The sequence below is a fragment of the Dipodomys spectabilis genome, unplaced genomic scaffold (assembly GCF_019054845.1).
Source record: "Dipodomys spectabilis isolate Male_0828 unplaced genomic scaffold, ASM1905484v1 ptg000552l, whole genome shotgun sequence".
Lineage (NCBI taxonomy): Eukaryota > Metazoa > Chordata > Mammalia > Rodentia > Heteromyidae > Dipodomys > Dipodomys spectabilis.
Genome location: NW_024871229.1, coordinates 14,424 through 39,895, shown reverse-complemented (window position 1 = coordinate 39,895; position 25,472 = coordinate 14,424). Strand labels below are relative to the sequence as shown.

At 65.8% G+C, this 25,472-nt stretch overlaps 1 protein-coding gene across 1 annotated transcript; it reads left to right on the top strand.

Moving 5' to 3' along the window:
* The first annotated feature begins 1,330 nt into the window (after window positions 1-1,330).
* On the top strand, window positions 1,331-23,779 carry Alpk3 (alpha kinase 3). Its single transcript, XM_042670451.1, has 14 exons — window positions 1,331-1,479; window positions 5,683-5,721; window positions 7,802-7,923; window positions 11,557-11,674; window positions 12,014-13,214; window positions 14,955-16,692; window positions 17,161-17,308; window positions 17,513-17,640; window positions 18,339-18,374; window positions 18,747-19,027; window positions 19,735-19,823; window positions 20,515-20,735; window positions 22,748-22,796; window positions 23,434-23,779. The coding sequence occupies exons 1-14, from the start codon at window positions 1,331-1,333 to the stop codon at window positions 23,777-23,779; spliced, it is 4,665 nt and encodes a 1,554-aa protein (XP_042526385.1).
* The last annotated feature ends 1,693 nt before the right edge of the window (window positions 23,780-25,472 follow it).

Here is a 25,472-nt window from a genome sequence, read left to right as displayed (position 1 = left end):
GGCGCACCGCCGGGGGCCTCCACACAGATGCACCTGCGGGCGAAGACGGCCCGTCAGGATGGAGTCCCTGGACGGAGAAGCCCTGCTCCTGCCTGGGCCCTGCCCGGCCCTGCCTGCCCTGGCTGCCCAGCTTCTCCAGAGCCAGTGACAGGGCCGGGCTGGGCCGGGCCGGGCCGGGGAGCCAGCGTGGGATGATCTCTGCAGGCTGCAGGGAGGGAGGCCAGGCAGGGCGGACTGCAGGAGTTTGGGGCACACCAGAGGCCTGTTCTCCAGAGCTGACACTTGCCAGCGTCCTCGATGTCCCCCAGGTGAGTCGGGGGGAGGTGAGGGGTAGTCTGTGAGGCGCTGGGCTCGGCTGGACCCAGCCCATTGGCCCTGCCTGGAGCTAGCGAGGTCAATGGGGGGGAGCCACTCTGCACTGCGCACCTGGGTGGGGGGGGAGCCAGGAGGAAGGTGGCGGTGGTGGCCTCAGTGGCGGCCTCAGCAAGGAGCTGGCATTCAAGGGGTGGGAGAATTCCAGGTGTCCAGGTTCCAGGGGTGGGCTTGTGATGGGGCAGCAAAGAGGAAGAGGAAGGCCGTGGCTGGCCTGACCGTGGCGTGGCCTGGCCGTGGCGTGGCCTGGCCGTGGCTGGCCTGGCCATGGCCGGCTGGCTGTGCTGGAGCACGGGTGGAGGAGGGGCGTGGAGCGGCATCCTGAGGGGCTGAGGGTCGTGGCGAGCGTTGGGTACCTAGCCCGGGCCTCAGGGTGCTGCACCGCACAGGCGCAGAAGGGAGAAGCGACCGTCCCGGCCTGGGCGCAGCCCCGCCCGCCCCGCTGTGCCGCCCAGGCCTGGCTCTCCTTCAGACTCCGCTCAGAATGTTTTGGTGAAGAACTTGACATAGCTCAGGTTGGTGGGGGTGGGGTGGGGGGCGGTGTCTCTCCCCCTGGTCCCTCCAGGTCCCTGAGCTTCCCGTGGCTCTCAGGCATGGACAGCATGTTGGCCGAGGGAGGATGGACAGACAGACACTCCCTCCCAACTGGTAGTACTGGTCTTCAGCACCTTGCTCTGAAGTTGAGTGCTTTGTGAGGGCTCCGTCCGTGTCCCCTTCAGGCATGCGCCTTCCTCCCAGGCCCCCTCTTTCCTGGGGTCTCCACCGGGACACTTCCTTGTAGGGAAACCAGCAGTGGGAGGCCCGGGTGGGGGCGTGGGCGGGCTGCCCTCCCCTCCCAAGCCCCCTTGGCAGGGCGGCGGCTGCAGCGGGAGGGACAGCAGCAGGTGACAGCCGGCTATAAATAGGAGTGTGAGCCGCCGGGCACCGAGCTGGGCGGGAGGCAGCTGCGGGCAGCGCCATGGGGTCCCGCAGGGCCGTGAGCCGTGGCTGGGCCTTGGGGGGCCGTGCTGAGACCGGGGCAGGGGGCGACGGCGAGGAGGACGGGCCTGTGTGGACCCCGGGCCCCGCCAGCCGCAGCTACCTGCTCAGCGTGCGCCCTGAAACCAGGTGAGTGGCCCAGAGGGTCTGGCCCCCACCCCCACCCCCGGGCTGGCCCTGGGCCATTCTGATGACCCCCCCCAAGGCCTCAGGCCTCTGGCTGGCCAGGCCCTATTTGGGGGTGACTTCAAGGCTCTCCTTATCTCCCCAGCCTGGCTGCCCAGGGCCTAGATTCCACTGAGCGCGATAAGCAGCGGCGGGGCTGGAATTCCTGTGGGGGTCGGTGGGCCGCGGGTGAGCAGGCACTGGAGGTGGGGGTGTCCTCAGGAGCTGGGCCTGCCTGGGGCGCAGGGCTGACAGCTTTGGCTCTGGTGTGCCAAGTGCCCTGTCCAGGTTGTTTTTGGGGTGCATGAGGGTTGAGGTAACCTCTCGGTGGCCTTCCAAGAGCTAAGCAGATGTGGGAGTTCAGCTCTGTGGTGGGACCCCTCCCCCCAGACAATAGACAGTCCAGACCCCAGGACACCTGCCTTGCCATGGAGACAGACGCTTCCTGCCGCCGCTGGCCCAGTCTCCCTCTCGCAGGCTATTTCCAAAGGAAACGGGGCTGTCTGGCCCTGGCCGGCGTGCGCTCCTCAGCCCCAGCACTTGGCTTGTTGTGTGTGATGTGGAAAACGAGCCCAGTCCTCCCAGGCACCATCCACAAAAGAGCACAAAAAACAAACAAAAAACTTGGCATCCAGGACGTGCCTCGTGGACCGGCCACGTCCCCTTGACCTTGGGGCTGGGAAGGTTCACGGGTAACCGGAACCTGTTTCTGCAGAAAACCCGTCCAATGGCGTCACATGGCCGGCCGGGCGGAGGCCGGGGTTAGGGACTGAGTCAGACTGCACAGGCCCCCGGCTGCCAGGAAAAAAAAAAAAAAGAAGGCCCATTTCCCTAAGTCTGGACCTGTGGAGATGGACGCGGCAATTCACCGTGGGCATGTACTGTACCCCACTCCACAGTCCACGGCCACGGCGCTGCGGGGCTTTGTACAGGACGAGAAGAGACAGAGGCGAGGGAGGAAGGGGGGAAGGGAGGCTGGAAACCGGAGGACGGGGCGCTGGGGCTGACGGTGGTTGGTAGACGTGGTCGGGCTAGGGGCACATATGTCAGCCAGCGCCCTTGGCCCCAGCGGGAGGCTCCCGAAGGAGGCTCTTTATGTCTTTAGAGGCGCAGGGCGGGAGCAGTGAGGGAGTTCTCAGCAGGCCATGGAGCCCCCTAACATTTTCAGGGGAAATGAGAGCCCTGTAAAGAGCCCCATTTGTTTGGCCCTAGGGCTCCGGCACCCTGGGACTGCGGGTGCGGGAGGAGGCAGCCGCAGGCTTGGCTCTCAGGGCCGGCGCGGTCTGTGCCGCTGGCGGAGACGGAGATGGAGAGCAGGGGTCCCCGGGGACCTGCCTGGCTGAGCCCCGCCCACCCGGAGACTGAGAGGCGAATTCTGCCCCCACTCCTTGTGGCGCCAGCATTTCAGGGTCCACCCTTACACAGATCTATCATGGAGTCCTTTGGCCGGGGCCTGTGAGGATGGGCTGGCTGGGGGCGGGACGGTGGGCAGGAGCTGGGATCTGTTTCTCCAGGACCCCTCCCCCACCCCCCCCAGCCCGAGCCTCTCCCAGGGGCGGCCAGTCCTTGCTAGCTCAGAGGTCAGAGGTCAGAGGTGCGCAGGCAGTCCTTGGTCACCCTGCCTTGGGGACTTCACCCCATCTGTAGGGGTGGGGGAGGCCGGGGAGGGGGAACTGCCCCCTTGAGGGGAAGGGGGTCTGAGCAGCCAGCTTTCGTGGGCACCCAGAGGCTCCCGAAATCCCTGCCTGCTCACTCCGGGGAGGCCAGGCCGTAGCCTCTGCCCAGCTCGAGTATGGCAGGTGGCCTCAGGCTTTTAGGGAAACGGAGGCATCAGTCAGAGCTTCTGTCTTCATACTAGGAGTTGAACGCAGGGCCTTGTGCTTGGTAGGCAGGAGCTCTACAACTTGAGCCACCCCTCCAGCTCTTTTTTTTTTTTGCCAATCCTGAGACTTGACCTCGGCCTGGGCGCTGTCCCTGAGCTTCTTTTCTAAGGCTAGCGCTCTACCCCTTAAGCCACAGCACCACTTCCAGCTTTTTCTGTGTATATGGTGCTGAGGAATTGAACCCAGGGCTTTGTGCACGCTAGGCGAGCACTCTACCCCTGAGCCACCTTCCCAGCGACCCCCCCCCCCTTCCAGTTCTTGTTTAAGGTCTTCTGCCCCACTCTGGACGGCTCTGTCCTGACCATCGCGGAGGTGGGCAGTGGGGAGGGGGTTCGATCTGGTCAAGCGACACGGCTGCGGATTTTCCCTTCTGAAGACAGGGAGCCTCCAGCAGCCCAGCCCGGGCTCCTGCCGGGCCTTGTGTGAGCAGGCCTTGCTGGATTGGGGCGTCAGGCAGGGTTTGGGCTCAGGCCCCGCCTGCACAGGAGAACTTGTCACTTTCTAAGTTAGAAATCCTTCCCAGAAACCAGATCCAGACAACAGAGCTGTCTCCCAGTTCCCTGGAAGGGGGTGGAGCGAGTTAGGAAGGGGAGGCGTGGGGGGGGGGAGGGAGGGGGACCAGGAGCCAAAGCCAAAGCCAGCTCTGCCTGCCCAGCCGCCCCAGGAGCGAGGGCTCTAGGCAAGGCCGCCTCCTGCCAGCTTCATCCTTTCTAGAAGCCGCAGCACCCTCTGTGGATCAGGGTCGGCCCTTCTTGTTGGTCCTCTTCCCCCCTGCCTCTTCCTTCATGGAACAATGTGCCGGGCACGGTCAGCCAGCACAGAGCTCTCCAGAGCCAGAGACGAATTCAGTGTGGGGGGGACGGGGCTGAGCACAGGAAGGAGGGCCCGAAGGCTGGGACGTGTCTCCGTCACTCAGGGACGGGGGTCTCCAGCGGTCTGAGCGTTGGGAGGGAGGGCTCCCCGTGTGTGTGGGGGGGGGGGGTACCAGCACATTAAGAAGGGCCTTTGCTGTTGAACCAAAGACCTGAGTGGGAGTACGGCGGTATTTTGTTCCAAGGAGTGCTGTTAGGGGTTAAAGAGATGCATTGGTCAACAAACGTGGAGCCGCAGGGCCAGGTTCGAACTCACCACAAACAGGCGTGGTGAGGAAGGGAGAGAGGCGGGCCAAGGATTGCTGAGGGTGGAGTCCAGGATGGTGGGTTCCGAGCTCCAGGGTTTGGGGGACACTGTTAGTAAACACAAACCCAGTACCAGTAACACTGCATGGGCGGCTGGGTTTTGGGGAGAGGGTGAGTTTGGTTTTGTGTTTTCAAAGAGATGAACTTTGCCGGGTGCTGGTAGCTCAAGCCACCGGGCTGACCTCTGAGGACTCAGGTTCGAAGCCAGCCCGGGCATCCAAGTTAATGAGTCTCTCGTCCCCAATTAACTACCAAAAAGCTGGAAGTGAGCTGTGACGCAAATGGTAGAGGGCTAGCCTTGAGCATGGACGCTCAGGGGCAGCGCCCAGGCCCTGGTCCAAGCCCCGGGACTACCACAAAAAGAATGAGAGCCTCCATCTTGGGGCTTTCCTGTAGGGACAGCCGGAGGGAGGAGGCTGGTTAGCCCCTGCCATCTCCCACGGGGCCGAGGTCTGCGGTCCCCTCCGTGAGCTCCTCTAGGGGGTGGCGGGAGAGGGCCGGAGCCAGGACGGCCCCTGGGGTCCTCAGGGGCCCCTGATGCCCCGCAGCCCAGCCCAGCCTCCAGGCAGGCCGGGCCATGTGCTGGTCTGAGAGAGCTGGTGGCCCCAGCCCTGCTGAATTAACTGCTTTGTCTTTCTCCCTGTCTCCACTCCCCCAGCTGGTCTGCCTGGCTGTTTAACTTTAACACATTAATGGAGGGGCTGTCCAAGCCACCTGTCTGCTGACAGCCCCTTGTCTGGGGATTTCCAGGGATGTGTGCGGGACGGTGGCAGCGGCCCGCGGCTGGCGTGCTCGCGTGGACCCGGCACAAGGATCCCGCTGGAGCGAAGACGCGCCTTTCTCCAAGCCCAGCCCGGAGCCTCCTGCCCGCTAACCCATTCCCGGGTTCTGTCGCACTTACCAAGCTCTTGATTCCAGATCTGCGGGTGTCCAGTGGGGCGGCCACTTGCTAACCGGCAGGAAGCGGCCGCGACAGCTGGTCCCTCCTAACAGACAGGCCTCTGGCCCCCGATGGCGGCCGGGCGACGCGGGTGGACTGTTGCTGGTTTGCTCTCCTCCTCTCCTTGCTTCCCGGCCTAATGATTCCGTTTGCTGTTTCCGCTTAGCTTATCAAGCAGCCGGCTGTGCCACCCCAGCGCTGGAAGGTAAACCTGCCACGGCGTCACGTTGCTCGGTCTGGCCGAGGCCGCAGGGGGACTGCGTGCACACTAACCGGGCCGCATGGGGTCGGGGGCCCTCACGCGGGGCTCCACGGTGCTTGCACGGCCGTCCAGAGGGGCCTGGGACGGGTGCGAGGTCATCCCCGCGCCCCGGGAACAGATGCCGTGGCGACAGGGCAGTAGCCGTGGCCACAGCCACCGGTCACACGCCTCGTGCCCTTGCCCGTCCCGGGGTTCTCTGTGCCCGTCTCCTTCTAGGCACCGTCCCTGCCTCCCCCACACACCCCCAGTCCTTCGAGTTTCTCCTCCACACTTGCTTTTGAGCCCTCCCACCCCCCCACCCCCCCGCAGGCTCAGAGCCGAGGCGCCCCACGCTGCCGAGCCTGGTCCCCGAGCCTGCCCCCCATGCCAGGCCGGGCCTCGAGAGAGGAAGTTGGGAGGATGCGTCCTTCCCACTCAGAGGGATGAAAGGGGTAAACGAGGCAGAGCATTTCCTGTTTTTTGTTGTGTTTTGTTTTTGAGAGAGAATCTTGCCACTTAGCCTAGGCTGGCCTCAAGCTCATCTTCCCTCCTGGGTGGCTGGGGTTATAAGCACAGACCTCTATGCTCAGCTCCTGACTCTGAGTGTTCTTGAAGACACCTGAGCAGAAGCTGGAGGAATATTTGTGGATGTCCCCAAGCTCCCGTCTGTCCTGCTACATGCAGGCTTCCGTTCGTGGGCGAGGTAGGATTTCCAATGTGGAGGGAGGCTGTGGCCAGAGGTCTGGCTATCACAGAAGTTGGATTCTGTTGGGCCCAGATGTTTCTCGCAAATGTCATTGGTATGCCCCCAGAGGCAGAAATTACAGTTGTATGATAGAAAGAAATGTTTTCAAACCTACAAGTCCTAGCTACTCAGAAAGCTGAGGCAGGAGGGTCATAAGATCTAGGCCAGCCTGGGCAGTGCAACAAGATACTACCTCAAAAAGGAAGAAAGGAAAGAAGGAAGGAAGGAAGGAAGGAAGGAAGGAAGGAACGTCAGTCCATAGCCTCTGTTCCAGAGCATGCTCTATTTTAGAGTGACTTAGAAAGCCAAGAAACATGTTTATTCCACAAGCGATTTCTAGGGGAAGAGAGTTGCCAGGTGCACTGGCCCAGCTGGTGTTCAGGGGTGCAGGAAGTTCCTCGTGCTGGGTGGATTTGTGGGGAGACCACTGACCGGCCCCGACTGCCTTGGGCTCTGCATTCCCAAGGAGGAGCGCAGCCGGGTACCCCGCAGCCTGGAAGCCTCTCTGATTTGCTGCTACTCTTCCTGGGTGCATTAACCCCAAAGGCAGTGAGCTTTACAGCAAGGCCACCCTGAGTTCAGAGCCCCCAGCAGGGCCGGAGGGGCGGGCCATCCGCCCGCACGCCTTCACACGCCCTCCACGGCCCGGACCAGGCCCTGGACGGACAGAGCTGGCCCTTCCTCGGGTCTCGCCCCCGTGGGGCCCAGGGAAAGGTGTCTCAGAGTGGTTTGCCCTTCTCCAGGTCCTGCTGCTCGGTTCGCCGCCCCCCACCATCCTCCCTGCTGCTCGGGGCGTGGGGGGGCAGGGGAGGGCACGGCTTGTGTGCCACACTTCTGGCTATGTGGTTGTGCTTCGTGTCTGGGCATGTGGAGGCCCTGCTGGCCCAGGCGGGGTTTGGCACGGGGGTTAGCTTCCTGTGGACTGTGAGCCTGAGGATTGTTGGGGTACGGGCTGGCCACAGAGGCCCCTGAGTCCCAGGAGCAGCTCTGTCGCGGGGACCCAGCGTCTCGGCTTCCAGCAGGAAGGAGTCCGTGCGCTTGTGGCTTGGCCTGTGCCACCGCTGGGGCCGGGGCACAGCTGGCTTTGCCACTGCCTTCTGGGTCAGGACCCCGGCACTGGCCACCTCCGTTTTGCCTGCTGTGGTCTGTGCTCGTGACACAGGAGCTGTGTGTGGAGCCCTGTTGAGTTCTGGGGGGGGTCCCGAGTTCTCGGGGTGCCTGCGTCCTTGAGGGCTGCCTGGCTCCCCCTCCCCCGCGTGCTCCCCCTGCGCGGCTCTGACGGCGCCCCGCCTCTCCTAGGAGCACCTTCTGCTCCGTCATCGCGCAGCTCACCGAGGAGACGCAGCCGCTCTTCGAGACCACACTCAAGTCGCGCGCGGTGTCCGCCGACAGCGACGTCAGGTTCACCTGCATCGTCACAGGTAAAGGCCCCGCCCGCCGTGCAGCCCACAGGAGCCACGCCCGCCACGCACCGGCTGCCTCTCGGGACACGCGGCAGGGTGAGGCGGGCAGCGAGCGGGGTGAGGACAGCGCGGCCACCGCGGCCCGCCCCACCACCTCTGCCCGCCTCGTCTGAACCCTGGGGGTGATCGCTGCGCTCCCCCGTGGGGGGGGGTTATCACGCCGGGGTACCCACGCGGCACCGTGGGGACCGGTGAGAGCTGGGCACGCAGGCCGGGGCGGCTCCCGTGTCTGTCGGGCTGAGCGGGAAGCGGAGGATGCCCACCCCCACCTCACTCCCAGACCCCCCAACACCCTGGCTCAGGGCTGCAGGCCCCCCATCGCGGGGTGTCCCCCTGCCAGCTCACGCGTGTCTGGGCCCCAGGTCCTGGCTCAGGGAGGAGGCGGCCGACCGCGGGGAAGACGCTGCTCTTCCCTTGTAGGATCCTGGCCCATCCCACTCAGCAGGTTCCCCACAGGTCCCTACCGGTTCCCACCGGTTCCCACCGGTTTCCTAGCAGAGCCCAGGGCTCTCCTACCCCGCACGCCCCTCCACCTTCATTTAAAGAACATGAAATGCAGCCGGGTGCCGGTGGCTCACGCCTATAATCCTAGCTTCTCAGGAAGCTGAGATCTGAGGATCACAGTTCAAAGCCAGCCCGGGCAGGAAAGTCCGTGAGACTCCTATCTCCAATAAACCACCAGAAAACCGGAAGTGGCGCAAGTGGTAGAGCGCTAGCCTTGAGCTGAAGAGCGCAGGGACAGCGCCCAGGCCCAGAGTTCAAGCCCCACCACCGACAAAAAAACAAAAAACAAAACACACAAAACGCCATTTCACGCGGTTAGTACGCGCACATCCTTCACAAGCTCCCGCCGCTACGAGAAGATGGAGGGTGACGCGGCTCTCGGGTCCTGCGGTCAGCTCCCGGCTGCGCCCGCTGCCCAGCGGGCGGCTCTGGCGGCTCGCGGTGGGCGCGCGGGCTCGTCCGAGGCAGGCCACGCCACGCCACCAGACCGCCCTGCCGCACCCTCCACCAGAGCCCCGCACTTCCACGCACCAGCCGCGCTCTGGCTGCCGTGGCGTGGGCCCAGGCCCAGAGCCCTCGCTGCTCCCGTCTGCCCGTTTGGGTTTATAACACAGGGTCTCACTAAGTAGCCCAGGGTAGCCTTGAACTCACCGCCCTGTTTCAGCCTTTCGAGCGCCGGGATTGCAGGTGCCTGCTGCGCTCCCAGCCACGTTTCTAAGCGCTTGGGAGGCACCTCCCTCCCGCCGCTGCCAGCTCTTCGGGCCCTGGGGATTTTCTAGTGTTCAAAGGGTAGCTCTCAGTTTCCCACTGCTGGCTTAGGGCTTGGCTATCTGGACTCACAAAGTCCATCCGACCTGCCTGTCTGCTTTGTGAGCTCTCTGTTCAGGAGCGTGTAGGTGCATGGCTTCGTAGGTGCACGTGCCCGGCTTGCACCCCCGTGCGTGTACCTTGCACATGCACATGTCTGGCACGTAGCTTGTACCCGCACATTTGCACCTTGTGCGTGTGCTGGGCTTTGTCCACGTGTGCAGCTGGGATAGAGTGAGCCCCGTCCCACCTCTGTGTGCTTTATATCAGTGACATTCTCCAGGGACCCGCGGTGTGTGTCCCCATTGCTGCCCACACCCCGCAGCCTTGAAGCACGGGGCGGGGGGGAGCGCCAGCCTGGGGGCCGCGCCCTGTACTCAGCCCCACTCGTCCCCCTGGACTCAGACGCCCGGGGCTGGGCGGGTCCCGGGGGAGGGGAAGTCCTGCCGGGTGAGGTCATCCCTCGGGACGGCGGACACCTGTGCTGGCACTGGGCACGGGTGCGGTGATGTAACCCAGGCTTTACTCACAGTGGAAACACGGGGCTCAGCTTACAGCCCAGGCTGCCGAGCCGTCCCTGGCTGCTCCCCAGCCTCGGCTCCCTGCCCCCTCGCTTTCCCGGCGTGCCCTCTGCGCTGCCCTCCCGCTGCCCGCCGCCCGCCGCCCGCCGCTGTCCATGCCCTGCCCCCACTCCCTCACTCCTCCTCCTGTTCCCCAGAGCTCTGTGTGTGTCAGCACTGGGGCTTGAACTCAGGGCCTGGGTGCTGTCCCTGGGCCTCTCTGGTAGGCTGTCACTCTACCACTTGAGCCACAACGCCATTTGTGGGTTTTTCTGTGTATGTGGTTCTGAGGAATCGAACCCATGGCTTCACGCACACTAGGTGAGCACTCTGCCGCTGAGCCACCGTCCCCGCTGGCCTTGAACTCTTGGTTGGCTTTCTTACCTATGGCAGGCACTCTGCCACTTCAGTCATGCCTCCAGACTGGCATTTTGCTGGCTAATTGGAGATGGAGTCTTGAGACATTTCTGCCCAGGCTGGCTTCAAGCTAAGATCCTTTAGGTCTCTGTGATCCCCGAGTAGCTGGGATTACAGGTTGAGCCCCAGCACCTGACTCAACAGGTCTTTGCTAAGCATCTGCTCCATGCCACGCTCTGTCTAAGGGTGGTGGAGATGTAGCAGTGAACAAGAGACCATTTCTGCCCACATGGGGCCTGTGTCTAGCAGGAGAGAGACGAGGGCATCAGGCCATGTGTGGAGGAAGTGCAGGCTGGAGTTGAAGGAGACAGAGGTGTGCAACACACGTTTTCCATTTCTTCCGCATGCTCCCTCCTCTGCACGCGGCCTGGGCCTGTGTTTTCATTTGTAAATATTTCACCAGTGCGGGGTGCATGTTTAGGAACCGGGAGCCCAGCAGCGGTGGATGGATACAGAGAGGACTCTAGGGGTCAGGTGCGGCTGCACAAGGTCAAACGTCAAGTACTGTGGGAAGAAAACAAAGGAATTGGGAGCCCTGGGAGGCCCTGGGGAAAGGGAGGCCCTGCTCTGCCGGCAGCCGGTGTGGCCTCTACCAGGAGGTGTGGAGGGATGTGTTAGAGGGGAACCAGCAGGACTGCGGGACAGGGGAAGAGAGGAGGTGAAGCAGGGCAGTCATGGGGCAGACCCCAAGGGCTGAGTGACGCGGGCAGAGTGCGTGTGGGTGAACTTCATTTCACGAGTTTCACTCTGCCCGTTGCGGTGAGAAGGAGCTGGAGAGAGGCCAGGGCAGAGCCGCGAGATCAGCGAGCAGAACTGATGGGCGGGGGTGAGGGGTGGCCACACTTCCTGTGGGCGGCAGAGGAGGGGCTGGTACATAACCTCCACCCGCCCACTCCAGGGCTCGGGTGGGTAGACAAGTGTATTGGATGGACAGATGGGTGGATGGACAGATGGACGGACGGATGGATAGATGGGTGGGTGTTAGCTATGTCGTCAAGTAATTCAGCTTAGGAACTTGGATAGGGTAGGTCACTTCTAGTCAGCAACTTCTGGAACAGCTTCAGTTCCCTTCCTACTGGGAGGCTAGGAATTTCTTCCTCTGTGTTTTCCTTCCCACCAGAGGGGAGATGGCTCCAGCTTTGTCAGGTTCTGGTTTCTGGAGAAGAGCTGAGCTCCGGGCTTCCGGCAGGCCGGGCGGGTGGTCCCGTCCCGTCCCGTCTAGCTCCTCAGCCAGTCTGGACCATCCAGGGCCTGGAGGCTGTCCGCTCTGTTCTAGAACTCACCTTGCCCTGTACCCTCTCAGGATACCCCGAGCCGGAGGTGACATGGTACAAGGATGACCAGGAGCTGGACCGTTACTGCGGCCTGCCCAAGTACCAGATCACCCACCAGGGCAAGCGCCACACGCTGCAGCTGTTCAGGTGAGGGCCGCTCCGCCCGCGCCCCGCCCGGCCGCGCTCTGGGGGGCACGGCCCCCCCCCCCCCCGAGGCCCGTGGGGGAAGGGGAGTGAGTGGCGTGAGCAGACGAGCTTCTGACCCACAGAAACATTTTCCATGAGGTCAACTGCCCAAAAAAGCAACCGTGTCACCCCCGCTCCACGAGGGCCGACACCTGCTCCCGAGGGCCCCGCGTGGCCTCGGCCAACGCCCCTCTCTTCTAGCCTCAGTTTCCTCTAAAGCACAGGAGGGTGGGGCATGGCTGGGGGGGGCGGGAAGGCTCTGTGGGGAGGGAGCAGCTCTCGCCCCTCGGCCCCCTCTAGGTGTCAAGAAGACGACGCGGCCATCTACCAGGCCTCGGCCCGGAACTCCAAGGGCATCGTGTCGTGCTCAGGGGTCTTGGAGGTGGGCACCATGACCGAGTACAAGATCCACCAGCGTTGGTTCGCCAGGCTGAAGCGCAAGGCTGCGGCCAAGATGCGGGAGATGGGGCAGAGCTGGAGGCAGGGCCCGGAGGCCGCGGCCGAGGCCGAGGCACTGCGCAAGCTCAGCCCCGACCGCTTCCAGCGCAAGCGGAGACTAAGCGGGGGCCAGGCGCCCGTGCCCCCCGCCCCGGCGCGGGAGGCCGAGGAGGAGACCCCGGTGGCCTGGCAGGAAGGGGAGGCCCAGTCCGCCCAGCACGCAGGCTTGGGCCTCCTCAACAGTTTCGCTCCCGGAGAGGCGCCCACCAACGGGGAGCCGGCCCCCGAGAACGGGGAGGACGGGGAGCAAGGCTTGCTAACCTACCTCTGTGAAGCCATGGAGCTGAGACCGCACAGAGCCCCCCAGAAGGAGTCCGGGGCCAAGAAGAAAAGGAAAGACGAGGAGCCGAAGCCCAGCCCGAGGAGGGCCGAGCCGGACAGGGCGGCCCCCGGCCAGCGCCCGGCCGAGCACCGCGGCTCCGAGAGGCCCGGCTCCCGCGGGGGCCCGGGGCCGGGGGCCACGCAGCAGGCCCAGGCCCCGCCTGGGGCGCACGGGGCTGCGGGAGCCCACCGCACGGGCACCGGGCAGCCGTCCCCGCCCGCGGCCACTCAGGATGAGACCCAGGACGCCCCGGCTCCCAGCCCAGGCCCCAGCCGGGAGCCTGAGCTGTATTTCTCCCTGAAGGACATGTACATGGAGAGCACCCAGGGCCACAGGCCGCAGGAAGCACCGGGGTCCCCACCCCCAGGGGCGCTGGCACCCGGACAGAGCCCCCCGGGGAAGGAAGACGCCCAGGCTAGAGGCAAGGGGGCGCCCGCTGTGCCCAGCCCCCCCACAGCCTCCCTCACGCCGCCACCGCCCCGGCCTTTCAACAGGAAGAGATTCGCCCCTCCGAAGCCCAAAGGGGAGCCCGTGGCCACGGCTCCCCCCAACACGGCCACGGAGCCCGGGGCCTCGGGGACAGCCCCGCCTCCAGCCTCCGGCCAGGTGCCCACGCCCCCTGCCCGGCGGAGGCACGGCGCCCGGGGCAGCCCGGGGCAGGGCCGCAGGACCGCGGGAGAGGTGAGCGGCCGGACGCTGAGCTCATGGAAACTGGCTGTCACCCGCCTGGCAGCCAGGGCCGCAGCCATTTATAGACGGGGCGGGAGGGGCATGCCAGCCGGGGCAGAGGACCAGGCTGCAGGCGCAGGGCTGACCTGGCAGCCGGCCCCGGGGAGGGTGGGAGGTGCTCCTCTCTCCTGGGTTGAGGCTGGGGGCAGGTGGTTTCCTGGGGAAAGATGAAGGGAAGCAAAGTTGAGCTTTGGGAGGGGAGAGGATGCTCATGGGATCCCGGGGAACCCTAGTTCTGGGGAGATGGGGACTCAGTCTCACTTCAGGGGGTGCTGAGGTTAGGCTGTGGGAACAGTACTTCAGAAGGCTTCAGAAGCCAGGCACCAGTGGCTCACGCCTGTCATCTGAGCTATTCGGGAGGCTGAGATCTGAGAATCATGGTTCAAAGTCAGCCCAGGCAGGAAAGTCCTTGAGACTCTTATCTCCAACCAACTACTCAGAAAAGCTGGAAGTGGTACAGTGGTAGCCTTGAGCACAAAGAGGCTCAGGGAGAGAGTGTCTGAGCCCTGAGTTCAAGCCCCAGTACAGCAAAAAAATAAATAAATAAGGGGCTGGGAAGGTGGCTCAGTGGTAGAGCGCTTGCCTCGCATGCATGAGGCCCTGGGTTCGATTCCTCAGCACCACATAAGCAGAAAAAGCCGGAAGTGGCACTGTGGCTCATGTGGTAGAGCGCTCGCCTTGAGCTGAAGAGCTGGGGGACAGCGCCCAGGCCCAGAGCTCAGGCCCCATGACTGCCAAAATAAATAAATAAATAAAAATAGATTGAGGCTTTGGAGTGGCACAGGCCCAGCCGAGGAGGCCGGAGCAGGCTCTGGGGCCGCCCGTGGCTTTCGTCCCTGCGCCTGGTCCCAGGCGGGGTCATGGGGAGACAAGGAGCGCCCGGAGGGGCTGAGCAGGGCAGTCCGGGGTGCCCTCCCGGGCCCCCAGGGAGCTCAGGTAGGAGATGACCGGGCTGGCTGCCAGACCTGAGTACAAGTCTGACATCTCTCCCCCACGTGAGGGCAGTGGCACCCCAGGAGGTCCTGCCCTGCCCCTGAGGTGGGCGGGGCTGCGGCCCTGCCGCCATCTAGGCTGGTGTTACTGCTCCTGAACAGCCCAGGGCGCAGGGAGTGAGGGGGGGGGGGGATCCTGGGGCCTGGACTTGGGGCCTGGGTGCTGCCTCTGAGCTTTTGTACTGGAGGCTGGTGCTTACCATTTGAACCACAGCGCTACTTCCAGCTTTTTTTTTTTTGATGTTTAATTGGCATTGAGAGTCTCGGGCTTTCCCGCCCAGGCTGGCTTTGAACTGTGATCAGCGCTCAGTTCTCGGCTCTTTGAGTGGCTAGGATGACAGGACCCACCGGCGCCTGGCTCACGCGAGTTTTAAGTTGGGGAGTGGGTGTTCCCATCGGACACGTGTTGCACAAAGGTCACTTAAGCGTGGCGAGGACAGAGCGGAGGCAGGTGGTGGGAGGGGAGAGGAGGGATGGACGCTGAAGGGGCTTGATGGGGGAAGGGAGGGGGGAGGGGGAGGGCAGCTCCCATCAGGCCCTGCTTTCTGGAGTCTGTGTCCTGCAGTGGGCTTGTGCCTAGCTAGCACTTCCTGTGTAAATGGATAAATATCATTCATCTCTCCTAACCCTGGAGTGTCAGGTGTTGAGGAAGGTTCTAGTCTGTGAGGTCAAGTCTTCGCATCGGTCCCTGTGTTCTCAGGTCCCGGAGTCCCAGGCTGCCAGGTCTCCTCGCGTGCCTGCCAGCGGCGTGCCCTCTGCCGCTGCACAGCAGGGTAGCACGGACCCCATGGATACCGACGCGGCCCTGGCCCCCGGAGGCCGGGGAGGGGCACAGGCCCCACGGAGCCAGGTGGACAGCGTGCCAGCCACCGCCCAGAGCACGCAGACAGGCCGGAAGACGCGGGACGGTGAGAGGCAGCCGGCACCCGGGAGTGGCCGCGAGGACGTGGAGACGCAGCAGGGACAGACCCCGCAGGAGGATGCGGGGCACACGAGGGCGCAGGGCGAGAAGGCGACCGGCCTCAGCCCGCCGCCCGGGACCCCCGGACCCCCGCGCTCCCAGGCACCCAGCGCACGGCTGGCAGAGTCCGTGCTGACCCCTGAAGTGTGTCGTGACCCCGAGAAACCTGGTCCTGCGCTCAGATCCGAGGAGCCCCTAGTCACAGCCTCCAGAAACCACGGGCACACCGCCCAGGGTCCCCCACCCGGGAGCCCCGGGCGCCCAGCTCAGGAGGGGAGCCTGGAGTGGGCAGGTGCAGGGGAGGCCAGCCCAGAGGATGGTGGGTCCCAGCGCCCCAAGGAGCTGCCAAGGGGGCATGCAAGCCAGGTCCTGCTCACCGCGCCTGCACGGCCCTCACAGGAAGAGCCCCACGGTACCCCAGCGTCTCCACACGGGGCCCCCGATGCCCTCCTGCCCTCTGAGCACCAGGCCCTGCCCAGCTCTGCCCCCACACTGCACCTGGGCCCAGGGCCCCCCGCCCAGAGCCCCCTCGGGGGGCCCTCAGCTGCCAGCCATGGGGGGGCCTGCGCCAGGGAGACAGAGGTGGAAGGGGGGCCCCCGGGAGCCCGGGGCTGTGACCCCGGCCTCATAGACTCCCTGAAGAACTACCTGCTTCTGCTGCTGAAGCTGTCCAGCGCGGAGCCCGGCGGGCCGGGGGCTCCGGTGCCCGCTGTGGCCGGGCTGAGTCCCTGCACGTCGAGGCGCATTCTGGAGCGCGTGGAGAATGAGCACCTGGTGCAGAGCGCGCAGACGCTGCTGCTGAGCCCTGCCACCTCCCGCCGCCTCACCGGCCTCCTGGACCACGAGGTGCAGGCCGGACGCCAGGCCCTGGCTGCCGCCCAGCGCCCCGGCCCCGGCCCCAGCCCCGCCACCATCCCTGCCATCGTGGTGGGTGAGGATGAAGATGCCCTCGAGGGGCCCAGCCCCCCCAAGTCTTCCCAGGAGCAAGGCCTGAGCGGGCCGGCCCCGGAGAACAGCATCCCGGAGAACAGCACCCAGAACAGCACCTCAGATGACAGCATCCCAGAGAACAGCCCCCCGGAGCCCTGCCAGGATGAGGGGGTCCCAAGAGGGGATCCCATGGGCCTCCCCGCAGCCACACCCGAGGAGCTGGCCCTGGGGGCGCGGAAGAAGAGGTTTCTCCCCAAAGCGAGGGCCGCAGCTGACAGGGAAGCCGCCAAGCCCGAGGACAAGGCCACGAGCCCCACGGTCTCTCCCCGGGGACCCCGGAAGAGCCTGGCACCGGGGTCTCCGGGGACGCCGGGCAGGGACAGGCGCTCCCCCACCCAGGGCAGGAAGGGCAGCATGCTGGAGGTGCCCCGGCCCGACGAGGAGCCCACGGCGGGAGACCCAGGCCCCGATCCCAAGGCCAGCGGTCAGGACACAGAGCCAGGGCCGGAGGAAAACAAGGCCAGGAAGGCCAAGGACCTGCTCAAAGGTGAGGCCCGCCAGGGCGGCCGGGGCTGCGGGCGGTCGTTCCTAGGGACAGGCCAGTGACCCTGGAGCTGCTCACCCCACGCAATAAGGGGCCAGGCCCTGGTTGCACCCTGGTGAGCCTCGGGGAGTGAGCGGGCAGGGGAAACCGGGCAGCCGGCACAGGGTCTCGGTGCACTGGCTGCATCTCAGCGCATCACCCTCCTCTGACTCACCCGCGACCAGGACTCGCGGCGGATCCCCCACAGGTCCCGGGGCTGGGAGTGAAGGGGGAGCTTCCTCCTGCCTCCCAGCTACTGCCCAAGCCCCCCACCCTGGCTGGGCTGGAGGGGGCCGTGGGGCCAGGCAGGAGGCCCAGGCTGTGCCCGGGCTGGGATCCCGCTCCACCAGGGACACAGAGTGGGGAGAAGGGGGAGAGGCCAGGCGGGAGGGTCTGCCCCGGGGGCCTCCCTGCCATGGGCCCCGGCCGCAGCCCCACAGGTGATCCGCAAGATCCGCGTGGAGCAGTTCCCGGACGCCTCGGGGAGCCTGAAGCTCTGGTGCCAGTTCTTTAACGTCCTCAGCGACTCGGTGTTGACCTGGGCCAAGGACCAGCGCCCGGTGGGCGAGGTGGGCCGGAGGTAAGCGTCCGGCTTCCCGCTGCGGACCTGGGCTCCTGGCCCTGGGAGTCACCAATGCAAAGTCAGGCAGACCGAGCTCCAGGGCGGCCCCAACGGCTGCCCGCCCCAGCCCCAGGACGGCCCCACCGGCCGCCCACCCCAGCCCCAGGGCGGCCCGAGCCCCGCCGCCCGCCTCTCTGAGCAGCGTCTCCGCTCTCCACGCAGCGCCGGGGACGAGGGCCCCGCGGCCCTGGCCATCGTGCAGGCGTCGCCCGTGGACTGCGGCCTGTACCGCTGCACGCTCCGCAACGAGCACGGCGCCGCCGCCACCGACTTCTGCCTCAGCCCAGACGGTGAGGGGCGCGGGCCGCCGCCGGGCGCGGCGTGGGGCGGGTGCGGCATGGGGGTGGGGTGGCACAGGATGGGCGTGGCACTGTGGGCGTGGCATATGGAGGGCGTGGTGCATGATAGGCATGGTATGGGTGGAGGGCGTAGGGTGGGTGTGGCACTGGTGGGCGTGGTATGGGTGGGCGTGGCGTGGGGGGTGGGTGGGCGTGGCTGTGTGGGCGTGGCATATGGAGGGCGTGGTGCATGATAGGCATGGTATGGGTGGAGGACGTAGGGTGGGTGTGGCACTGGTGGGCGTGGTATGGGTGGGCGTGGCTGGGGTGGTTGGGTGCGGGTGGGCGTGGCACTGTGGGCGTGGCATATGGAGGGCGTGGTGCATGATAGGCATGGTATGGGTGGGAGGGCGTAGGGTGGGTGTGGCACTGGTGGGCGTGGTGTGGGTGGGCGTGGCTGTGTGGGCGTGGCACGGGTGGTATGGCGGGCGGGGCGTCTGATGAGCGGTGTAGGGTGGGCGTGGCATTGTGTGGGCGTGCACGGGGGTGGGTGTGGAGTGGGCGTGTCGCGGTGACGGCGGGCGTGCGTGGCGCGTGCGTGGCGCGCAGCGGGCGTGGCGCGGGGTTCTTCCAGCCTGGCGCCGTGGTGGGAGCGCTCGGGTGTAGCCGCGCCCGGCTGAGCCCCGGCCTGGTCTTCCTTCTCTCCGCAGTGCTGTCTGGCTTCGTCTCCAGGGAGGAAGCGGAAGGTACGCTGCCCCGCGTGGGGAAAAGGGCTCCGCAGGGAGGCCACACACTGTCCCCAGGCCAGGCCGGCCCGCGAGCGAGGCGGAGGGCTGGGGGCCGGATTCGGCGCTCTGCCCGGGTCGAGGGGGCACGGACGCCTCCTTCCACGCCGAGCTGCTCCCGGGCTCCACACAGGGAGGTTGTGGGGTGCGGGGGGCTGGGCCCTGCATCCCCAGCTCGGTGGGCTGGTTGATGGCGGCCGTTCTGGCATCGATGGCGCCTGCGCCCGGTCCACGGGGTCCTGGCAGCCGTAGACGAGCCGCAGGGAAGGGGGCCGTCCGCCTTGCGCGCGGCGGGGCGGCGGCTCGCGTGCACCTCTCCCTGGTCTCTTTCAGTCGGGGAGGAGATCGAGATGACGCCCATGGTGTTCGCCAAGGGCCTGGCGGACTCGGGCTGCTGGGGGGACAAGCTCTTCGGGCGGCTGGTGAGCGAGGAGCCCCGCGGAGCCCGGCCCCGGGGGGACCTCCGCAAGGCCTCCCGCGCCAGGGTCATCTACGGGCTGGAGCCCATCTTCGAGTCGGGCCGCACGTGCGTCATCAAGGTGTCCAGCCTGCTGGTGTTCGGGCCCAGCGGCGAGACGTCGCTCCTGGGCAGAAACTACGACGTCACCATCCAGGTAGGAGGCAGCGGCCTCGGCCTCGGCCCTCAGGCTCCAGAGCGGCGGAGGAGCGGCTGCGATGCGGCCGGCCCGGCTGCTCGCTGGGAACTGGACAGCGCAGCACACGGGGAGCCCAGTTTTGAAACTCTTCTATTGCCGTGCTGTGGAAGCCCAGTCCCTCTCGTAGCCCTGTCGCTGCAAGGTGACAGGAGTGAGGGATTGGGGGTCTCCTGGGGCGCAGGGGCCAGGGCTCCGCCAAACAGGAAACTCTCCCACACCCGGGTTTGAATCGGGTGTGAGGGGACGAGGTGCCGAGAAGGGAGTGGAGGGTACAGGCCCCTGCTCTGGGGCGGGAAGCCCCCTGCAGCCTGCGCGTGCCCGCGCCCCGGCTGGGCAGCCACGGGAGGGGGGGCGGGCTGGGCAGCCACGGGAGGGGGGGGGCGGGCTGGGCAGCCACGGGAGGGGGGGGGGCGGGCTGGGCAGCCACGGGAGGGGGGGCGGGCTGGGCAGCCACGGGAGGGGGGCGGGCTGGGCAGCCACGGGAGGGGGGGCGGGCTGGGCAGCCACGGGAGGGGGGGGCGGGCTGGGCAGCCACGGGAGGGGGGGCGGGCTGGGCAGCCACGGGAGGGGGGCGGGCTGGGCAGCCACGGGAGGGGGGGCGGGCTGGGCAGCCACGGGAGGGGGGAGCGGGCTGGCCCATGGCACCCGGGTTTCCCTGATCCTAGGGCTGCAAGATCCAGAACATGAGCCGGGAGTACTGCAAAATCTTCGCAGCGGAGGCCCGGGCCGTCCCCGGCTTCGGCGAGGTGCCCGAGTAAGTGAGGGGCGGCCGGGGCAGAGGGGCTCTGCCCCGTGCGTGGGTACCCCACGGTCAGCCCGAGGGCGCCGTCACTGGGTCTAGAAATAGATGTCCCCACTTTAGAAGGGGTCTGTCCCGCCCCCAGGTTTTGCAGGTTGGCGGCTGTGGGCTCTGGGCCTCCGTGGGGGGTGAGGACACGTGGGTGGGGGCCTCCGTGGGGGGTGAGGACGCGTGGGTGGGGGTCTCCGTGGGGGTGAAGACGCGTGGGTGGGTGGGGGTCTCCGTGGGGGGTGAGGACGCGTGGGTGGGGCCTCCGTGGGGGGTGAGGACGCGTGGGTGGGTGGGGGTCTCCGTGGGGGGTGAGGACGCGTGGGTGGGTGGGGGTCTCCGTGGGGGGTGAGGACGGGTGGGAGTGCTGGCCTCCCTCCCGAGGTGCAGCGCGTTTTCTCCCGGCTGGTGCTGGTCTCTGCCCCAACGGCCTCTTCCCTGCACAGGCCTCTGCCCCCACCAAGCCCTGGGCCGTCTGCCCGGGGGCCCTCTCTCACGGCGGAGGGGGGGGGGAGGGGGAACCATGAAGTCAGCGGCCTGGGGTCCATTCTGAGCTGGGGCTGGGGCATCTCCCTGGCCAGGCCGGCCCTTCAGCTCCAAAAATACAGAGGGGCTAGAGGGAGGCGACCTGGGGCCACACTCCCGCCCATGTGCTCAGGATCATCCCGCTGCATCTGATCTACCGGCCCGCCAACAACATCCCCTACGCCACGCTGGAGGAAGACCTGGGCGAGCCCCTGGAGCCCTACTGCTCCCGGGACTGGGGCGCCGGGGCCCCCACAGCCTCCAGCGGCTCTGAGGCCGTGCAGAAATGCCGGAGCTTCCAGCACTGGCTGTACCAGTGGACGAACGGCAGCTTCCTCGTCACGGACATGGCAGGTACGCACATGGGCAGCCCACCTGTGTGTGAAGGCACGTGGAGGGGCAGGCCGCGGTGCAGCGCAGGTTCGATGCCCGCAGCGCCCTCCCGCCAGCTCTCCCAGGAGACCCGCTCGGGCCGTTTCCTGTGAAATCCCAGTGCACACCCAGGGCCTCGTGCAGAGGGGCCTTTTGTGATGCTTTCTTTCTAGGAGAATACTTCCACTCCCTCAAAATTGGAAAATAATTTGCTTTAAAAACAATGACATGAAGCCGGGCACTGGTGGCTCATGCCTGTAATCCTAGCTACTCAGGAGGCTGAGATCTGAGGATCATGGTTCAAAGCCAGCCCGGGCAGGAAAGACTGTGAGACTCCTATCTCCAATAAACCACCAGAAAACTGGAAGTGGCGCTGTAGCTTGTAGCTCAAGTGGTAGAGCACTCGCCTTGAGCTGAAGAGCTGAAGGATAGTGCCCAGGCCCAGAGTTCAAGCCCCACGACTGACAAAAAAAAAAAAACAATGACATGGGAGGCTGGGAAGGTGGCTCAGTGGTAGAGTGCTTGCCTTGCATGCCTGAGGCCCTGGGTTCTATTCTTCAGCACCACATAAGCAGGAAAAAAAAGCCGGAAGTGGCGCTGTGGCTCAAGTGGTAAAGTGCTAGCCTTGAGCTGAAGAGCTGAGGGACAGCGCCCAGGCCCAGAGTTCAGGCCCCATGAAAAAGAAAAAAAGCTAGAAGTGGCGCCGTGGCTCAAGTGGTAGAGTGCTAGTCTTGAAAAGAAGGCGCTCCGGAACAGTGCCCAGGAACTGAGTTCAAGGCCCAGGATTGGCAGAAACAAAACAAAACCAAAAATCAATGACACAGGCCGGGTGCCAGTGGCTCACGCCTGTCATCCTAGCTACTCAGAAGGCTGAGAGCTGAGGATTGCAGTTCAAAGCCAGTCCCAGGCAAGAAAGTCTGTAAGACTCTCTCTCTCACCAAAAACCAGAAACGGCACTGTGGCTGGAAGTGGTAGAGCACTAACCTTGAGCAAAAGAGCTCAGCAAGAAAGACAGACAGACCAAAGCATAACCAAGCATGGTATTGCTTTCCGTAATCCTAGTACTTGGGAGGCAGGGGCAGGAGGATTGCAAGTTCAAGGCCAACCTGGGTTATACAGGAGACTTTGTCTTCAATATCAGGGACAAGGAAAGAAAACCGAAGCGCAGACGGCCTGCACACTCAGGTCCCGCGCGGGGGTCAGGGAGCACTGGTGTAATGAGAAAGGAGTGTGCTCCATGCGCGTTTGTTGCACGGAGCCGTTTCACACCTCTGGAACCACCCATGCATGGTCCTCGCCGCACTCTTGGGCAGTTGAGAGTTTAAGTGACTCGTGAGAGAGCTGGGCTGGAAATCTGGATGCAGCCGATCCTACAGCCCGCACTGGTTCTCCCGCACCGCGATAGCGAAGAGCAGCCGTGGGAAGATCCTGGGCACTTTGAAAATGAGGAGCCAGCATCGGGCGCCTGGTGCACGTGGCTGAGCCGCGCAGGCAGGGCTGGGCTGGCTCCCCCCGTCCACGCTGCGGGCTCCACCCCCCACGGTCCCCCACGCCTCGGTCCCCCCTGGTGCAGGGAGAGCTTGCAGCTGTCCGCATGGGAAGTGTAAATCTGCCGTATCCAGTGCAGAGTCCCCAGTTTCTCCCCCCTCCTCGGGAGACTTTCATCTGTGGAGACCGAGGTCAAAGTTTTAGTCGAGCCGGGGCTGGTGCAGTTGGTGGCCCGGCTTGGTCCGGTGAACTCAGCCTGGCAGCTACCACTGCACTGTCAGTGCAGTGCTGTTACTGAGTGAACGGGTAACTACAAGGTGCCAAGGCATTGGTCTGAGACATCTCCTGTCCTGGGAGGATGGGGTACGGGGCTCCCAGTGGTGGCCATGAGGGGGGCTCTGAACTGAGCCCCTGGGAAGTTCCTGTCCTGCATGGTGTCCGTGCGGATGGGAGACGTGGGGCCCAGGCCCCGGCCGGCCACATCCACAGCCTCTCTCTTTCCCTAGGGGCGGACTGGAAGATGACTGATGTGCAGATCGCCACCAGACTGCGAGGGTGAGTGCTCCTGGGGTGGGAGAGGCACCAGAGAGGACCTCCTGGTTCTCCTGGCTCTGCGGTGCTGGGCCTGGGGGTGCTGCCCCCCTATGCCTGGCCCCAGGTCTGAAACTGCGCACTGAGGCCCCCGGCGCCCCGCAGGTGTGCCCCTCGGAGTCTCCCCACATCTCACTTGAGAAGGGCTGGCAGTTTTGCTGCTAGGCACCGGTGGCGCACGCCTGTAATCCCAGCTACTTGGGAGGCGGAGATCTGAGGATCGCAGTTCCATGTCAACTAGGGCAGGAGAGCCCTGACTCGTACCCCCATCAATCACCAGAAAGCTGCGAGTAGAGCTGTGGCTCAAGTGGTAGAGCGCCAGCCTTGAAAGCTCAGGGACAGTGCCCTGCATGCAAGCCCTAGGGCTGGCGTGCACGTACATGTGCGTGCACACAGACACACAGACACACAAGCCAGGCTCCTACCACAGGGCAGCCACACCAAGCCCGGTGTGAGGTGGAGGGAGCCAGTGCCATACTGAGGCTCTGGATACTGCCACCTGACGTGTCCCTGGGAGTGTCCTCTGATGGGGCCATTTCCCAGCCAGCCCCAGGCCCGTCCCCGGCCCGGCCCTCACTCAGCACCCCCCGTTTGGCTGCAGATACCAAGGCCTCAAGGAGAGCTGCTTCCCTGCACTGCTGGACCAGTTTGCCTCCTCCCACCAGTGCAACCCCTTCTGCGAGATGCTGGGGCTGACGCCCCTCAAGGGCCCCGAGGCCGCCCACCCCCCGGCCAAGGCCAAGGGCTCCAAGAGCCCCTCTGCTGGCCGGAAGGGGCCCCAGCTGAGTCCTCAGCCCCAGAAGAAACCCCAGCCCAGCCCGCAGGGCGCCAGGAAGAGCATGCCGAGCCCCAAGGCCACCCCTCGGGCCTCAGAGGCGGCCGCTGCCCTGGCACCAGGTCACCCCCCAGCCCAAGAGGGGGGCTCGAAGCCCCAGGGCACGCGGTAGCCCCAGCTGAGGCTGGGAGCCTCCACCTAGCCGCAGACCAACCAGAAAGCAGCTTGGACCGGATGGACATTCTTGATCAGGACTGGGGAAGAGGCCCCGCTGAGGCGCCTCCCGGGCCTCTCTGCGCCTCGTGGAAGGCTGGGGCCGGCGGCAGCTGCTGGCCTCTCCCGTGCCGGCCGGCCGGGGGCTCCCCGGGCTCCTAGGCCTCGAGCCGGCCGCGCCTCCGCGGGCCGTGTTGAAGTTTACACTTGCCACTGCCAAGCTCCCAAGCCCTCTGCATGCGTCCTGCACCCCAACCTTCCCCTCCCCTGCCCTGGCCCAGCCCGCCGGGGGGCAGGGGGCACCCTGGCGCTTTTGGCTGGCACTGGCCCTCAACTCGGCTCATCCCGGCCTCCGCTGGGCCTGTGACTGACCCTCAGGGTCCCTTCTTCCAGCAACTCGGCCTCCCTCACTGCTGCGTACCCCCAATCCCCGCAGGGCGCCCCCAGAGCCAGCCCTGCACCCTGGTCTCTGCCAGCAGGCGCCAGCTCTTCTTCCCGGTTGCTGATGCCCGCTCACTGCGCCCCTCGGCCGGCTCCGAGCCCGCCTGCCGCTGCAGCTCCTGGCTTGTCCTTTGTCCAGAGGCTCCACAGCCCGCCCACCAGGGCCAAGTGTGGGGGACAGACCCAGGGGCCTCTCCTTGCACCCCACTATGTCCCCCATGTCTCTACTTCCTGGCTTGTGAGGCAAAACCTGGCACGGGGGATGTGTGTGCCGACTCAGAGGGGCCTCGCGCTGAGGGGTGGGGGTCACGGTGAGGGTCACCCACAGGGAGAGGTCTGGGGCCCTCTGGGGCACATCTGTGTCAGGAAGGCTGCTGTGTGCTCATGGGCTTGGGCAGAGGGGCGCCCACGCCACGTCCCGGCCAGCGCCAGACTCGCACTGCGGCCCTGCGCCCTCCTGCGTGGCCCCGGGGACCCCAGGGCCTCGTGGGATGTGGGGCGGGAGAGGGGCGGGCTAGCCTGCTCCCCTCGGAAGGCAGGAGGGGCAGCAGCACGGGCCCCGCTGGCCACGTTGGGCGTGGGGTGCTCAGCCCTCTCTTGCCAGGCTCCACGAGGGTCCTGTCACCCCCAGACCGGCGGCAAAAGGGAACCGTGTCGACTGGAGTAGAAAGCCCGCGTCGGGGCTCCCAGCACGACTTGGGGCTCAGCCTTCTGTGGCCACGGCACGTCTGTGCATCTGGGCACTGTCAATGCATTTGGGGACTGTCCCTTCACCTGGAAGAGGGTGGCGAGGGGGGAAGAGCAGAGCCCCGGGGGCTCAGCCGCCTCCCTGTGGCCACCTCCACCGTGGCAGGCCCCGGAGCGGCTGAGCCTCCTGTCCCCTGCACGGGTCCTTCCTGGCTGGACGTCTTCCTTCCGTTCTGACATTTCTAACTTCTCTACCTCCTCCTGGCTCGGGCGGCTTCTTGGTTTCCGTCTGGCCCCCTGTCCCCCCAGCCCCGCCCGCACGGCCGGGAGGCCGGGAGCAGGAGAGCGGCCAGTGAGCGCTCGGTCCAGTCTGCAGCGGCCAGCGAGCGCTCGGTCCAGTCCGCCGCGCTGCAGACACACTGCGCAGGCCCCGCCCGGGCGGCCGGCGGGAGACCAGGCCCAGGACGCTGCCCTTCAGCCCCCGGGGTTCAGGGCAACAGAAATGAATGTGGACCAACCTCAGC